This window comes from Triticum aestivum, chromosome 2A, assembly GCF_018294505.1.
Source record: "Triticum aestivum cultivar Chinese Spring chromosome 2A, IWGSC CS RefSeq v2.1, whole genome shotgun sequence".
NCBI lineage: Eukaryota > Viridiplantae > Streptophyta > Magnoliopsida > Poales > Poaceae > Triticum > Triticum aestivum.
Genome location: NC_057797.1, coordinates 203,289,450 through 203,306,093, shown reverse-complemented (window position 1 = coordinate 203,306,093; position 16,644 = coordinate 203,289,450). Strand labels below are relative to the sequence as shown.

At 46.6% G+C, this 16,644-nt stretch overlaps 2 protein-coding genes across 4 annotated transcripts; both read right to left on the bottom strand.

The window, feature by feature from the left end:
• Positions 1-3,345: 3,345 nt before the first annotated feature.
• LOC123185159 (ice-structuring protein) lies at positions 3,346-5,340 on the bottom strand. The gene is made up of 2 exons (XM_044597140.1): positions 4,961-5,340; positions 3,346-3,712 (listed from the first exon to the last, which is right to left on the bottom strand). The coding sequence occupies exons 1-2, from the start codon at positions 5,207-5,209 to the stop codon at positions 3,560-3,562; spliced, it is 402 nt and encodes a 133-aa protein (XP_044453075.1). The 5' UTR covers positions 5,210-5,340; the 3' UTR covers positions 3,346-3,559.
• Positions 5,341-13,209: 7,869 nt separating this feature from the next.
• On the bottom strand, positions 13,210-15,581 carry LOC123185158 (uncharacterized). 3 transcript variants are annotated; one of them, XR_006493209.1, is made up of 10 exons: positions 15,329-15,581; positions 15,156-15,204; positions 14,896-15,071; positions 14,695-14,737; positions 14,541-14,601; positions 14,386-14,411; positions 14,239-14,313; positions 14,052-14,132; positions 13,844-13,906; positions 13,210-13,720 (listed from the first exon to the last, which is right to left on the bottom strand). XR_006493209.1 is itself a non-coding variant. In XM_044597138.1 (8 exons), exons 5-8 carry the CDS (start codon positions 14,281-14,283, stop codon positions 13,481-13,483), a joined length of 429 nt encoding a protein of 142 aa, XP_044453073.1. In that variant the 5' UTR covers positions 14,284-14,601; positions 14,695-14,737; positions 14,896-15,071; positions 15,156-15,204; positions 15,329-15,577; the 3' UTR covers positions 13,210-13,480. The 3 variants fall into 3 exon arrangements, 1 of the variants encoding a protein (XP_044453073.1); XR_006493208.1 differs by having other exon boundaries at positions 14,386-14,601; XM_044597138.1 differs by having other exon boundaries at positions 14,239-14,601; positions 15,329-15,577.
• Positions 15,582-16,644: the final 1,063 nt, after the last annotated feature.

Sequence of the window (16,644 nt, the reverse complement as noted above, 5' to 3'; positions counted from 1 at the left end):
TTTGAGGATTCTACAAATTTGCAAACAGGCCAAAGGCAGTCTCCATCATATGCGGATTTTCGTGCTGAACATTTTGATATATTATACGTTTTTTTCTGACATCGTATGCAAAAGTTATAGCCGTTTTATATTTTCCCTACACTTTTTGCAAAACATGTCCAAATTTAAGTTTTTAAATTTTCCTAACTAGTAGGTGTAGTAACATAACTACATCTCGAAGGATTTTAATTTTTGAAATATTTTGATATATTATACATTTTTTCTAACACGTATGCAAAAGTTATAGCCGTTTTACATTTTCCCTACACTTTTTGCAAAACATGTCCAAATTTAAGTTTTTAAATTTTCCTAACTAGTAGATGTAGTAACATAACTACATCTTGAAGGATTTTAATTTTTGAAGTTTTTATCATTTTCTTTTGCTTTTTACAAAACCGAAAAGGCAATCCACGGGGGGGGGGGGGGGGGGGGGGGGTAGAGTTTCAAAATGGGACCTTTAGTAGTAGCGAGGGTTTTTACCCCTCGCTACTACTATGGCATGTCCCGGAGGGGCACGGTTGAGACCTCTTAGTAGTAAAGAGGGGTAAAAACTTAGTAGTAGCGCGGGTTTGACCCTCGCTATTACTATGGCATGGCCCAGGGGCACGGTAGAGACCGCTTAGTAGTAGCGAGGGGTAAAAACCAGCGCTACTGCTATCAATTTAGTAGTAGCGAGGGTTAAAAACCCGCGCTACTACTATGGCATGTCCCGCGGGGCACGGTAGAGACCGCTTAGTAGTAGCGAGGGTTAAAAACCAGCGCTACTGCTATCAACTTAGTAGTAGCGAGGGTTAAAAACCCGCGCTACTAGTAAGTAGCAGTAGCGAGGGATATAAACCCGCGCTGCTAGTAAGCGTCTGTGTATAAGCTTTTCTCTAGTAGTGGTATTACGGTTTCCTGTTAATACAATTATAGCACGAACAATAGACAATTATCATGAACAAGGAAATATAATAATAATAACCATTTTATTATTGCCTCTAGGGCATATTTCCAACACCATGATTATGGTGGAAGGCTCGGACTCGGACATCGTTAATCTTAAGTTCCTGCTGCTCTGCTTTGAGGAAATGTCTGGACTTAAGATTAACTTTGATGAAAGCAAGGTGGTGGTCCTTGGCTATTCCGAGGCTGAGTAGCTTCGGATTGCTGATAACCTCAATTGTAGGCTGGCGACATTCCCCATATCTTACTTGGGGATGCTCCTGGCTGAGTCTAGGATCTTGGTGTGTGGGTATGACCGCTTGTGGGACTAGTAGCATCCCGTGTGGAGCCCTGGTGTGGTAGGTTCACCTCTAAGGGTAGCAAAATTGTCCTCATTAGCTCTAACCTTGCCAGCCTCCCCATGTATATGATGGGGATGTACATCCTTCCCGAAGGTGTGCATAGCTCCTTTGACAAGGAGCTAGCTAGGTTTTTCTGGCAGGCAGGAGATGGTCGGCCCAAGTACCATATGGTGAAGTGGGCTGACATTTGCTTGCCGAAGGACCGAGGTGGGTTGGGCATCCCTGCATCTCGCCGGATGAACGTTGTGCTTATGTTGTGTTGGGTTTGGCGGATCTTGCGGGGAGATGGTTGAGTCCAAGTATTTGCAGGGCCAACCCCTCTTGTCTTGCTCACAGTCGGCTGGGTCCCAGTTCTGGAAATCTATTCAGGCCATCAAGGAAGAGATTAGGCTGGGTTTGCGTTTCTCGGTTGGTAATGGGTCTAGAACCCAATTTTGGTTGGACCCATGGCTTGAGAGCGAGCCTCTCCGCTTGTGGTTCCCGCGGCTCTTTGCGATTTGTGAGGACCCGGCCATTCTTGTATCTGCGGCTGCTTTGGAGGAGGGATGGAACATTGCGTTCCGCCGCTCCTTCGGACCTGATGAGGTACGGGAATGGGACGACCTGAGGGAAGTAGTCCCTCTGCCTCTGTCCCTGGATCCTGACACCGTTTCTTGGAGCCTTTCCCCTTCGGGAGAATTCTCCGTTAGTTCGGCCTATCAGGCGTTATGTCGGATGCCGGTTATACAGTGGTTATCCCCACTGTGGAAGGCACCGTTACCCTTGAAGATTAAGATTTTTGTTTGGCAGCTTCTCCGAGACTGTCTACCTTCGGGGACCGAGGTCCTGAAACACCATGGTCCGGGCAATGGACTTTGGCCTTTGTGCCATGTCCCATAAACGGGAACGCACATTTTGTTTTCTTGCGTAGCAGCGCAGGCACTTCGTTCTTCGTACGTGAGGCTTTAGGGCCAGAGTGGGAGGCCCATGACCTTGCATGGTTTCTGCAGGTTAGGGCCACTCAGGTTGGCCGTAAGCGCCGACTATTCTGGCTCATCTTCGCAGCTATGATGTGGACTCTCTGGACTACTCGCAATAAGATGGTGATTGAGCGGGTGTTCCTGCGACGTGCTTCTGACTCGTTTTTTAAATTTCTTGCCTTTCCTGCAGCACTGGCATCCGCTCGCTAGGCCGAGGGATCGTGATCATCTTCAGCTTTTCCTGGACGCCCTGGTGTCTACCGCAGGTCGGCTCTCCGAACGCTCTCCAGCTTCGTAGCTTGCCCCTGATGACTTTGTGTTTCTTCTTCTTTCATTTGGGCGTCCTTGTGCTGTGGCCCCAGCATTTCTCGTTTATGACTGTGCTTGAGATGTGGTTGTATGGACATATGCTTTATCTATAAAGTGGGGCGAAAGCCTGTTTCGAGAATGATTCTACTGGGTACCCGCAAGCGAGAGAAGATGTTCTTCTCTATGAAACTTATCGCCGTAAATGGCGTCATTTTCACCAGGAGTTCTGCCTCAAATCCATTGACTAGTAAACAACCAAAATTTTGAATCCACTAGGGGCAATGGGACTTGTCATATGTGTCGACGGCCGGAGCATTGGCGTCCGTCCACCTCGCGGTTGGCCTGCGGGAGGATTGGCCACGTTGTGGGGCTGGCCGCCCCGAAGATTTGCGCCCACATTGTTCACCCGGACGGCCGGATGATAGTCTGCATGTTATCCCTGCGCAAAGAGATGAAGATGGAGAAGTGCACGCGCTCTCTTGGCTCCGGTTCCGTGTTAGTTGAAAAAGCACACGGAGTTAAAGCAGATGAAAATGGCAGCACTCTCGCGCTCTCATAAAAAAAGCGGGCAGACTCCGAAATGGCAACGCAATTATGCAGAGCAACAGCCGGCCGGGCGGCCTCCGCGTACGCTGGCTGCATCGTCTGTGAATGATCCGGTAGAGCACGGTGGTCCTCTGGATCGAGCATACTGCATCACGTGTAAATAGTTGACCCAAATTTTTGCAATCTTCAGTGAAGTTGCGCTAATATATAGATCTCCCTCAAGTTTTGCACACCCTCAAACTCAAAGACTGCAGTACTAGGCATCACATAAACTGAAATCTTGCTCGGCTTATCACAATGATTGATCTACACACCACTCTAGACGGTACTAGTTCTTCTTCCCAGCAATAGTACTACTACTAGAGGAAACCACCTGGTAGGTCATTAGTTCCAAGGAAGTGCATGCTCCAGAGATCATCTCTAGCCTCGATTCCATGGCTTGGACGTCAGCAGAATCATCACAGCAAAGAAGAGCAGCACGCCCAAGATATACACACAGCACAAGCACGCACAATCCTTGTCTTCCTTGCGGCGCCGCTCCAGCGCTGCAGCGGCAGCCACTGCAGCAGCATCCTGCAGTCGAGGTCGGTGAGTCAGTTTCAGTAATTCAGTAATTCAGCGCCGATGCTAGCACTACATTTTTTATTTCAACTTCTCAAGTCATGGGCAGTCGTACAACACACTAGAACTGCGACCCTTCTAACTGTAGCTAATTACTGACCGATTAAGATGATGAAAAACTATGGACAATTAGATGATCCGTGGCATCTGAATAATAAAAACAAACTTGCTTTTATGATCTAGCAGCAGATCTCCAGAAGAGAGTGAGGCACAAACAAGTCAAGATGGCAATGGGCCCCGAAACCCGCGTCCCCGCGGGTTTTTACCCTATTAGGGGACGGGGATGGGCGTCTTTTTAACCCCGCGGGGCTGCTGCTGGGTAAAATATAAAACCCGACACGTTTCGCGGGTTCAAACCCGTTTGAACAATACCCGAACCCGAAACCCGTCATCCCGGTCAAAATACCACACTAAGCCTAATTAGACATCATGTTGAACCATGTATGGCTGAATAATGCTCATGTTTGTTGCGGAAATATGCTTATGTAGATGTTGTTACTGCTCTTTCTAGCTGTTATTGCTCTTTTTGATCAAGTTATGCCGCTGAAATATGCTCCTTGTAGCTGATGTTATTGCTGTTTTTGCTCGAGTTATGCTGCTGAATTATGCTCCTTGTAGTTGTTGAACCATGTACTATTGTATTGTGCTGAAATTTTCGCAAGTTATGCTGTTGAAATATGCTATTTTTGCTGCCAAAATGCTATTCTTTGCTGCTATTATGTTTGCTTAAATATGCCGATTTTCTCGTGGGTTCCCCGTGGGTTTAGAAAATCTGATGGGTTTAGGGGACGTGCAAAAAACTAGCCCCGCGCACGCTGACGGGAACGGGGACGGGTTTATGATTTTCTCGTGGGAATGGGTTTAGGAAGGCAAAACCCGATGGGTTTCGTCCCCGTTGCCATTTTGACAAACAAGTGAAGTAGTAGCTCGTAGAAATCATATCTATGTCTGTGTGTGTAGGCGTAGATCCGACCAACATATTAGATCTGGCTGGCCAGTTGAAGCAAGAACGCGTACGTACGGAGCTAGAACTGGCCTGTGGGCTTTACAAATGTCAAAACACCATGATTCCGTCAGGCATGTCAGTTCGTTTGCGAGCTAACTAATCTGCTACCGATAGCATAGAGAAAACGAAGCAAAATTGTGCAAGGAAAGAAACGAAGAAAGAAGCAGCAGAAATGATCTTGTGAGTCACATTACCGCCGCCGCCGCCGCCGCTGCAGCCGCTGCTGCTTGCTGCGCCTGAAAATTGGCCACGTTGTTTGCTGCTGCTGCCTCCATCGCCGCCAGATGATCGAGCACGTTGTTTGCTGCTGCCGCCGCCGGAGGAGGATTGGCCACGTTGTTTGCTGCTGCCGCTGCCGCCGCCGCCGGAGGGTTGGCCACATTGTTGCCCGCCGCCGCCGCTGCCAGAGGATGGGCCACGTTGCCGGCCGGAGGATTGTCCATGGCGTGCCCGTGCAGAGAGGAGGGTTTTTGGAGACGGAGAAGCGTGTGTGTGCTTGGGGAGAGACGAGCTCTTTCTTTGGCCAACGATAGAATGAACCAAGGAGTACTAGTGTAGTGTAGCTAGTAGGCCAGTAGACATCAGCCAACCGAGCAGAATAATTCGTTTCTCCAATCGGGGGTGGCAAGGGCTCCGGTAGGATGGCCCCCAACAGGCTCCTGTTCCAGGAAAATCGAAAAGCCCTGGTAGCTGTGAGGTGTGAACTGCGGACTACGTGTTGCCGGAACCCAGAGCGTAACTTCCATTGACCACGTCACGTGACAACCAAAGCTTGAAAGATGGCAGCACCATGCCACACTATCCATCACCCATATAAAGCAAGCAGACACTCAAGATATTGCAATGCAATCAATTATGCAATGCAACAAGTGTTGGGTTACGCCTGATGATCGATCACATCAAAATTACGAACACGCATGAGGAATAGTGTATCGCTTTTTCTTTCGCTTTTGGACATGTTTGTGTTGTTGCTTTAACATACCTCTTTTTCACACTTAGGCCTTCCTTGACTCATAAGGTAAAATATCACAGGAATATGAAAGTCATAGAAAATCGTGTATCACCTTTTCTTTCGCTAGGAATCGTGTATCACCTTTTCTTTTGATTTTGGACATATTTGTGTTGTTGCTTCAACATACCTCTTTTCCCCTTTTCACACTTAAACCCGATCAACACCAACTCCGCCTCGGGTTTCATTTTTCAATGAAAAACGAAACCACCATACAGGACCCAGGTTCACTTAGTCACGTCTTAAGTACAAAAACGAAAACACTGGGTGAAACAACTCTAAACTATGGCGGCATAAGGCCACCAAAACTGACACGCTGGTGACGGCGCTTCTGCGTGTTACGCTTCGCAGGTTGGCATAGTGGTGTGTGGTGCGCCTGCGCCGTTGTGGCTTGTCAGAGCCATTGTTGCAATGGTGGTGGCAGTGTTGATGTCGTTGGAGAAAGTCCACCATGGAGCTGTGGAGGTCGTTGCATCCTTCTATTCCTCTTGGTCTAGTTCACCACTGTTTAATGTGAACAGAGTCGCGGCTTGGTCTCACGAGGTTTCGAGGTGCCTTGGCCCCTACCCTAGGTCAGAGGTGGTGAGGCATAAGCCTCTGGGCGAAAGTCTTATTCGTTGATGATGGTCGTTGCCGAAAATGTTGACGCTCATGGGCATTGTCGAATAGTACTTCCTCACACTGGGTCGTGGCCGGTTGGGGTGGAAGTGGTGTTGGAGGTTGTTGGCTAGGCCGAACCATTCCCAGGGTTCACTCGGTCTAGGCAAAAGCTTTGTGGTTGATGGAGGTCAATGCCGGTGAGAGTGGCCTTCTCATACGTCGTTTTCTTTCTTGAAAGAGAGCATTTTCGAAGACTTGCATTTCATATCTCGAGAAAGAGGACATGTTAGATGGTGGTGGTCTGCTTGGATTGTCATTGTTGGTTGTTTTATTTCTTCGTTGTTATTGTGGTTTTCAGCCTAGTTTTCCTTGTAAACCGTGCCAAGTTGTATTTGTTTTTTCTTCCCTTAATGAAATTGACATAGCTCCTGCATGCATGTCAAAAACTAATAAGGCCACCAAAACCAGAAAACAAAAACTTTCATAATATAGAAAACTGACACCTGATACACGCCAACACAGAAACGACCAACATAGCTCTACACCTACTCCCTCGTCAAATAAGTGTACATCTAGCTTTTGTACTAAGTCAAAGTTTTAAAATTTTGACCAACTTTATAGAAGAGAATAGTAGTATACATGACATCAAATTGATATATTATGAAAGTACATTTGGAAACGAATCTAGCGATACTAATTTAGTGTCATAAATGTTGGTACATTTCTCTATAAAGTTGGTCAAAGTTTTAAAACTTTGACTTAGGACAAAAGCTAGATGTACACCTATTCACGGACAGAGGGAGTAGCACTTAGGCCCTAATGACATGCATGCCATCCCACAACTGCAGACGCGGGACCTCCAATGTTGCCACCCCCTTCATATGCAGCACCACCTAAAGTAGACTTCTAGAAAAGGTTAAGAGGTCTCTCTTACACATCAATCTATCTCTAGTGTCATGATGCAAGGTCCTATTTTCACACAGCCTTCGTGAAGATTTCTGCAAAACGCTCTCGAATTTTTACCACACCTTCCAAGGACGTGTGGTGATGTGGTAAAAGAAAGGTCAATACACAACCTTTAACTGACGATTCCTTCACAAACCGGAACACTCTGTGGTAAAATCCAAGGCTTAGGATGAACCTCCCCCCTCCACCATCTTTCAGTGCCCCGACCCATTTCGTGTAAGTATCTGGCCTCTTTTTGGTTCATCATGATCATGTGACCTATTATAACATACACAAAGAAGAAAGTCCACACAGAATCACCCATGTTTGAAGAAAAACTATGGGGATAGACATTTCGGGGCTCGCCTAATAAGGGATGCATCCAAATCGCACGAGTAAGGGAACTCCAATGGGCCGACCCAAACGGACACAAAATGTGTCCGTTTGGATGGCCAGGTGGACACCAAATGCTCGCCCATGTCCGCTGGCCCGTCAGCGCACCCAACGCGCGTGTCGTATTTCAGTTTATTCCTTTTTAATTAAAAAATATATAGGCTGCCAAAAGTCTGTTCCATTAATTAAAATAAAAAATAACTAGAAATTACATAAACTTTGGATCTACTAGGGTGACCGCCAGAGCACATGCGCGCAGTGGCGCTGGAGCCGACTACTCATCCTCATCATCAACGATGTCAATGAAGGTTGGAAGCGACCATGGTCGCGCTGGTGTCAGTGGTTGCGGTGGCGTAGATGGTGCCTCATGCTGCTCCTCCTCGGGTTCCTCCTTCGGCTCTAGTATCGTTGGAAACATGGAAGTTTACGTCCACATCTGCCATAATAGTGGCCATGGCTCCGGATCCAGTGCGGGGACGAGGGCGCGCGCTATGGCTTCCATTGTCAATATGTGGAGCACCAGGGGAAGGTCATGCCAGAGTGTGAGCTCCTTCATCACGGAGACAGTGCCTGCTTGAGCGCGTCATACTCAATCTTCTACTCCTTTACCATGGGACGTCGCGGCGACTCGGACACTGGATCATGTGATGGCACTCGAGCACGCGCACGCGCGAAGCACGAGTGGGGGCGCCGGTCGTGCTCGTTGTAGAACCATGTGTCCTAGTAGGTGGACTCCTAGACGAAATCCCAGTCATCGAGGAGGTTGTCTTGAAGTAGGTCATGACGGTGGTGGATCTCCGTGGCCGATGTGCGATTGGAAACCAGAACGACTGGTATTGGAATCCTTTTTGGGTTCAAGTCCCAGCGGTTCGGCAGGTGCACATCAGGCCAGGGCACACTACTAGGGAAAACCTTATACATAGAATCTTAGCAGCAGCGCAGTCTAAAAACAGGCGCTACTGCTAATTAGCAGTAAGCCGTAGCGAGCTTCAGAAAAGAGCGCTACTAATGACTGAGTAGCAGTAGCGCTCTAGGTGAAAAGAGCGCTATTACTATAATTGCCACGGTGTTGCCTCCAGGCTAGATATAGTAGTAGCGCCCTTTCCGTGGACGCGCTACTGCTAAAGAACTTAGTAGCAGCGGTTTTCCCCAAAACTCGCTACTGCTAAGTATCACCGCAACTAATTAAGTTTAGTCCCATACCGCTAAGCGAACAAGGTGTTTACCACCTTAAATATGTTACTTCTCAACCTATCTCGAGCACTTGGTCTTCATTGAACTATATGTGTATGATTTGTGGTTGCAATATGAATCCTCGCCTGTACCTATACAGGTACAGTGAGAATTCATGTTGACTATTTAGATTATACACAAAAAGATCAATAATGACCAATGTATATTTATGATGTTTTTACATTGCTTAGACTTATAGCGTTTTTTCAGGACAAAGCGTTACTAATATTGGGATAAACAAAAGAAATAACTGCTTCCATTAGCAGTAGCGGTTTTCTCTAAAACGCGCTATAGATAAGTTAGATATAGCGCGTTTTCCATATGAGCGCTACTGCTAGTTCGAGTTAACCACCCCCCGAATCAAAATTTCGCTAAGTCCTCCTCCCCCCCCCCGCCCCCCCGGCCTGTTCCCCTACTCCTGTCGCCGCCGCCCGAGCCCGAGCGCGCCTGCCCTCACCGCCGCCGCCCGCCCTCAACCTCACCACCGCCGCTCTCGACCACACTGTCGCCGCCCTCGACCTCACCGCCGCCGCCCTCGACCGAGCCCGCCGCCCAGGACCGCCGCCTCCCGATCCCGAGCCCGCCCTCGCCGCCCCTCCGTCGCCGAGCACCTCCCCGCCACCGTCTCTCCCTCTGTAAGCCCCCCACCCCTCCCCCACCCCCTCTCTCTTTGCTTAGTTAGTAGATGATTTTAGTAGTAGTAGATGTTAATTTAGGGTTCATAGATAATGATTTTTAGAAGTAGTGGATATTAATTACTAGTAGTGATGGTAAACTAGTTGTATAATTAGCAGTAGTAGATGTTAATTAGTAGTAGATGTAGTAGTTAGATGTTAATTAGTAGTAGTAGATGTGCTAGTTTCTTTCTATTTATAGTAAGTTTATATTTAGTAAGAACGAGTTGAGTTAATAGAACTAGTTTAGTTTTAGTTGAACTAGTTAAGTTTTAGTTGAACTAGTATAGTAAGTAAATTAATAACTAGTTGAACTACTTCATTTTTAGAAAGAACTAATTTTTTTTCTTTTTATACTAAGTTTATATTTAGTAAGAACTAGTTGAATTAATAGAACTAGTTGAACGTGCCATATTTGTTGTTATTTTTTAGTTTAAGCAATTATTTCATGTTTTGGTTACACCTCCGAGTGGCCTATGTTTTGCCAGAATGTTGATTAATTTCCGTTCCGGCAAATTCCAGGCGCTCGATATGTCCTTTTTTAGCAAAGGTCATGCCGGATTTTTCCGTGAATTCTGGCATGACTTGTGCTAGAATATGTACAAGTTTAATCTTTGAATTATGAACGTAGGAAATGTCGTACTCGGGCGACGACAGTCTCCCGGGGGAGTGCAGCTGGTGCCACGATGATCGAGGTATGTGCGACAGGTTCGTTGAGCTGGATGAAGATCGGCGCTTCAGCATTAAGCTCGAGGAGACCTTCGATGTTGAAACGGTACGCAACAACGACAAGTGTTTTTTTTTCGTAATTAAGCATGACTTCAACTATTTCAATGTCTAATTTTCATCTTTTACAATTCAACTAGCTTATCCCATGCCATGCAAGACACTATGTCTTGGAGAGGATGGGTTTTGAAGAGCATATAAATTATGAAACAAAGAAAATACACCTAAGGACCCATCATGATATCGATTTTGAAGTAAATCTGTACAATTCTCAGAGCGTAACCCATTTTGGTTGCCAAAATTGGGAAGCATTTTGCAAAATGTATGGTTTTTATGAGGGTATGATTGTCACCATGGATCTTGGTACTCCTGACATCGAGCAAGACAATATGGACATTTGGGTCCTTGTTGATACGCTTCCGATTCTACCGCAATGTGAGTTTCTCAAACATAGTTATTAACTAATTTATATTGTTTATTTAAAAATAGTTGACAACTTATTTCCATTGACAGCTTATTTTGAATCTTCAAAGAATGTGCAGAAGATGGTAGACAAAACCCACTACACTGATGGCTCCGAATTAACTTATAAGGAGAAAAGTCATCTGATTGCTTATTATACTTTTCTTGAGAATTACAATACCTATTATCGAACTCCTCCAAATTATGGTGAATACGTGCCACTAGTGCACGTGTTGAACCACGGTAACTTCAATGGAGATACCCTGGTAAGATTTTTTACTATTACGACATCCGTGCATCTTTTGCATACTTCTAAAACTAGTACATCATTGCTAACTACGAAGTTATTACTATGTTTTTCAACAAAAAATCCCTATGGATTGTGTGCCTCATCTGATGTATCAGAATGGTCGCCTTGCAGTTATGAACATACAGCCAGGTGAATCTAAGGAGCTCACCTGTGCATATCGGATTTCTAAAAGCGGTGAACACATGCTAATCAAAGAATGGAAAAAATGTTTGGACATTCGCAAGGAGGTGCTTGGAAGTAACATTAAGCGAAAGGCAAGAATTGGAGACAGGATAATCTCCATTCTCCGTAATGGAGAGTCAGGGGCTATCTTGTTTTTTGCTATTTTACCTTAGAGAATATAGTAGGTCCTAAGAGAATGTAGTAGGTCCTATGAGGTACAATATGTTTATTATGTGATACAATGTGTTAGAGTTGATGATGTGAGGAGTACTTGTGATTACGACTAGTGACCAATTTGCTATGTGATGTCTCATTGATGAAAATGATGATCTTGAGAAGGTGTTATATGACAATGATGTATTATGATGATAAGTTGTTAATGATATGATGATGATATTTATTATATCACTGGGTGAAAGAACCGGAGATTAGTTTCAAGTGGATGTCCATTCACTTGAAACTAGTCCACACGGTTCTTTCACCCCGTGATGTAATAACTCATTATGATGTAATTTTTTTTTCTAAATTCCTGATATATGAAAACTTGTATAAAGGTGTACGAATACAACATGAAATAAAAAAGAAATAAAATACGAAATAATAGTAGCAGCGCGGGCAGGGAGAAGCGCTACTACTAATTACCAGTAGCGCTCCTTCTGAAACTCGCTACTACTAAGTCGATTTAGCAGTAGCGTGGGTGGAGGCACGCTACTGCTATTCGTTAGCTGTAGCGCCTTATTAGTAGCGCATAACGCCGCGCTACTGATAGGTCTAAAACCCGCGCTACTGCTAGGGTTTTCCCTAGTAGTGGCACTGGGATGGCCGCCTCCCAATACCTCTAGCATGTCTCGACAGGGATGTACCTGCAGTCCTGGCACGGCGAAGAAGCCCCCGACAACATCAAGGTGAATGGTGCCACAAGGCGCTGCCCGAAGGAGGAACCGACCTTGTGGTCACGCTTCTCGAGGACAAACTTCCACGACATTGCATCGGTGGCGTAGGGTTTTACTTTTGGTGGCGGGGGAGCAGAGCGTGGGAAAGTAGTGGGTGCGGAAGCCCTCCCCCCCCAACAAGTGCGGCATTTAAAAGGACCAGGAGCTGGTCGTTGGGCGGCTGCCAGGTGAGCCCGGCAGACATGCGACGCGTCTGTCTCCTATCCGTGGTGACACATACCCAACCCAAATATGAGCAGGAAATGGGTCCGCGCAGACATAAATAGACAAACGCAAAATGTGTCGCCGCATTAGGGTGCGGTTTCTGTCCACGCAGGCAGAAATGAACGCGAGCAAACGAAATGTGTCCCCGCGTTGGAGTTGCCCTAAGGGTCGGAACCACTTCTCCCTCTGCATGGGGTCCTAATATGGATACGCTATGGTGGTATGAAGGCAATACCATTACTTTGAAGTGGCTAAGTGGCAGTAAGAGAGAGCAGAAAATTGAGGGGATAGAAGCAATGGTGAAAACTTTAAAGAGAGAATGAGTGAGTAAGAGAGGGGGAAAGAAATAAAATGCAATAAAAAAACAAACAAAAGTTTAAAAGGAAAAAACATAATAATGAAACATTGATGAAAAATGGGCGGCAAAGAGAGCGAGTAGAAACAGACGAGAAGAAAAGGTGGGAGAAAGAGGATAGAATAAAGAAACACAATTAAAAGGGAAAGCATCAAAAATATTTTACGCATTAAAAAAACAAAGAGCAAAAAAGAAACAAGGACCCGTGTTCTTTTCTTTTTTAAGAACTCATTCTTTGTGGAGTTATTTTTTTCTGCCGGAGTCCTTTGTGTTTTTCGGGTAGTACTACTCGGCACACACCTTTGTTTGCCGAGCGTACACTAGTTGCCGAGTTTATTTTCTTTTTTCACGCATTCGACATATAACCTACCCCTCGATAATTTACACTTGGTTTTCTCTATAGTGTGGCTCTTGCAACATAGTAAAATGTTCGTGTAAACATCTCCACACAACTAAGCAAATGCGTGTTGGGAAACACGGTCGAGAAAAGCATCTCCACACAACTAAGCAAATACTACGTGTTGGGAAACACGGTCGAGGAAAGCATCTCCACACGGTCGAGGAAACAACGCCCGCGCACACACATGATTGGACATTATTACAGCTATCCCAGAAGTTCTACTAGCATACCACTCCCACGAAAGTCACGAAACAAGTCACTGCTGCCATGCCACGATATAAAATTGTTCTAAAATCCCAGTTGCGTGCCATGCAATGGAAGTACTAGGTAGGAACAAGTACTACTCCGTAAGTGGTCGCCGGAGATTCCGTGGGTAACCGCGACGATGCACAACAAGAAGAGGATCACAACCAGTGCGATGAGCAGCTTTGTCTCCTCCATCTCCTGGCGCAGCTCCTCGACCCTAGATCGTGCACGGGCCAGATTCTCCGCAATAGATCGTGCACGGGCCTCAGCACTCTGACGGACCTGGCACCGCATTTTCATTTTTCAGCACCAAGCATTAGCTTAGCTCCCAGGCACATCCACAAACATATATCGATCAGGTAAATGAGACTGGCAGGCGAAATGAGAAGGGAGCCACGGATCGACCTGACTCAGTGCCTTGACTATTTTCTCCTGCGCCTTGACAAGCGCCAGCATCTCCCTGAAATTCTGCCAACGAAACACAGTTGCCGCCAAGTAAACATCAGGCAACCTTTCGCGCAAACAAAACAAAAACACATTTCCCCCTAAAAAAAACACATTTGGCGAAAGCTGCTGCATGCGGTCTAGTATAACCAAGAAGACTGCTGCTTACCTTTTGCACCTCAACAGCCTTCTTGCCGAGATCCATGGCCGCAGCACGCCGCTCCTTGATTTCCTCCCCTATGGCGCTGGCCTGTGCAACAAAGCAAGCGCAAGTTTTCCCAAGACGAAATCGAGTCGTTAGCTGAGTGATTAGAATTATTACTACTACTAACTAACTAGTGAAATGGAAAACGGACCTGCTCTGGACCTATTCCATGAACTCTGTGCTCAAAGATCTGCATGATGCTGCTGGTGTCGATCACGCGAATCACCTGCTTATGTTTTGTGCCATGGCAGTGAGATGGGAGTACCTAGTGCAGTAGTACAGGTAGCATGATGCTTACCTCATCAGAGAGCTTTACTCAGGTGACTGTCCACGGCAAGCACAAAGTTCAGAGTTCTCACAAAAAAGGGTAACGCAGCGCAAGGCCATTCATACACAAGTTCTGAGCAACCAGAAAGCAAAATGAAGAAAGTTGAACCAAGTTCAGTTCCTCACCTGTGAAAATCCTGCTCTGAACCACTTCTATGTACTCTTCTTGGATAGCTTTTCCCAGATTCTGCAACAGGTGCGGGTTAGATTGCTACACCGAAAGATCTTTAATTTGATTTGGCACACAGGATAAGATGGATATCGAGTTAGATAAGCACACCTTAAGATCTTTCTTTCTTTCCTTAAGCTTCATCTTCAGTGCCCTGCAATGACCAAAACGCTTGTCAAATTTCACCCTTTTTGCTGAAAGGGCTGTATGAACTGTTTTTAATTGATCACACCAAACGAATTTGAACTAACAACTAGCAGTTAACATACTCTAGATGATTAAGCTAGACAGATAAATGGATCAAGATCTTACGTGATGATGGACAGTGTTGACGGATCCAGGGTCCCTGGATATGCAGCATGACCGGTTGACATATTGTTCAGAACTGGAACCAGCACACCTTGGGAAGATTCTGCTTAGCTTCTCTTTCATGATCCGTGCCATCTTCGCCGCCTCGTCCATGTCTTTCTCCATGCGCCCCCTGATTTCTGCAAGGTTTGTCATAAGAATGCACCAGTTAGATAAGCCACGCGCTTAGAAATGAAATGCAGGATAACGGCTGGAGTTTGCACCTTTCACTGCAGCAGATTCAGCGGCCGATTTCAACTCCTCGTTGGCTTTCTGGAGGTGGGGAGAAAGAAGAGCATTGTGCAAAGTAAGAGCGAGGAAAAAGGCCAATTTTCTCATGGAAAACAAACACGTTGTGGGCCGTGGAGCAAAGGATGGGCATGAGCGTTTCTCTTACCTTGAGCTTGTGAAGCATCGTGGGCGTGCTGCCCAGCAGCGTCGAGAACTGGCGGATGTCTTCGAGAATGTGCTGACGCGTGTAGCCTGATGTGGTGTTGGTGGTGGGAAGGCCCAGCTCGATGTCCCGCTCGCCCCCCATCGCCGCCGCCGGCGGGAGATCGCTCATGCTGCAGCTAGCACCGAGAGAGAGAGAGAGATGAAGAAGGAGGAGATGAGGAGCCTTGTGGCGGTGCCTTGCGTGCGATCGATGAATGGGGCCATATATAGCAGGGTAGCCAGCAGAGAAGCGAGTAGAGGTTTCCCAGTGAGAGTTTTTTCTTTGCTCGGATAAACATCGGTGACAAGTGAAACGCGGTATGGACGAAGCTTCCGCCAAGCTTCGTGGCCTCTCTCTCTGTCCTCTCCACCCCCCTCTCTCTCTCTCGCACACATCACACACATCACTCACAGCTACACAAATGCTCAGAATGGCAATGTAATTATGCAATGCAGCTGCCAAGATTGGATTAATCTGATTGGATTACAATGAGTAATGCTACCTGTACAAACGAGTTACAAGGTTTTACAAAAAGGATTAATCTGATTGGTCAATAGGTGGGAAGGGCCGTAGCAAATCGAGTTACGAGTAATGTTACACGTATAAATGAGTTACGAGTTACAAGGTTTTACGGAGCACCATGCATGCTACTCAACTTCCCCAGAGCAGGCGAGCGTCAAAGCAAGACGGATACAAGCTTTTTTGGCAAGTGGAGTAGATCGGTGAGAGCCGTAGCAAATCGATCCACCCAGTCCATGCACAAGCTTTTTGCACCGCGACCCGAGCGAGACCAAGTGAACCTACCGTAGCAAACTGCGGACGTCTCGACAGTCGCGAGCGTAGTGGCGTGACTGGCAGCTCCAACGTAAACTGCCAGTTGGTCGTCGTCACTGCCTCAGTGGCCAAGCGTCGTACACGTTCTCCTTTTCGTGCGCCTCGCCCGTGTCAGCAGAAATAGCCTGACATTTTCTTGCGACGGCCAAAATCGAGATACTCCTAGCCAACTGCACTGCACCAAGGTTACGCTTCGTTTGCATTGGGAGTGCACTCTCAGCGAAGATGCAAAGGGCCTCGGAGCATCTCCAGCCGTTCGTCCTCCGGGACGCCGAAAAAAAGCCGCCTGGGACGAACCGGTGTTTGCTTGGCGCGTGCGGGCGACTGTGTTCCCAGTTGACGCCCCCAGGTCGTCGCCAAAATCGTGCGAAGTGGGCGATATTTCATAGAAATTTGTACAAACTCGGTGATCTGACATAAACTCGGCGACAATTCATAGAAAT

What these genes read in the sequence shown, in the direction of transcription:
- LOC123185159 (XM_044597140.1), bottom strand. Translation starts at nt 5,209, where the DNA reads ATGGACAATCCTCCGGCCGGCAACGTGGCCCATCCTCTGGCAGCGGCG. An exon ending in CAGCGGCGGCGGCGGCGGCG is followed by an intron (nt 3,713 to 4,960) that starts GTAATGTGACTC and finishes CCTCGACTGCAG; the next exon opens with GATGCTGCTGCAGTGGCTGC.
- LOC123185158 (XM_044597138.1), bottom strand. Translation starts at nt 14,283, where the DNA reads ATGCAGATCTTTGAGCACAGAGTTCATGGAATAGGTCCAGAGCAG. An exon ending in ATGGAATAGGTCCAGAGCAG is followed by an intron (nt 14,133 to 14,238) that starts GTCCGTTTTCCA and finishes TTTGTTGCACAG; the next exon opens with GCCAGCGCCATAGGGGAGGA. An exon ending in TAGTCAAGGCACTGAGTCAG is followed by an intron (nt 13,721 to 13,843) that starts GTCGATCCGTGG and finishes ATGCGGTGCCAG; the next exon opens with GTCCGTCAGAGTGCTGAGGC.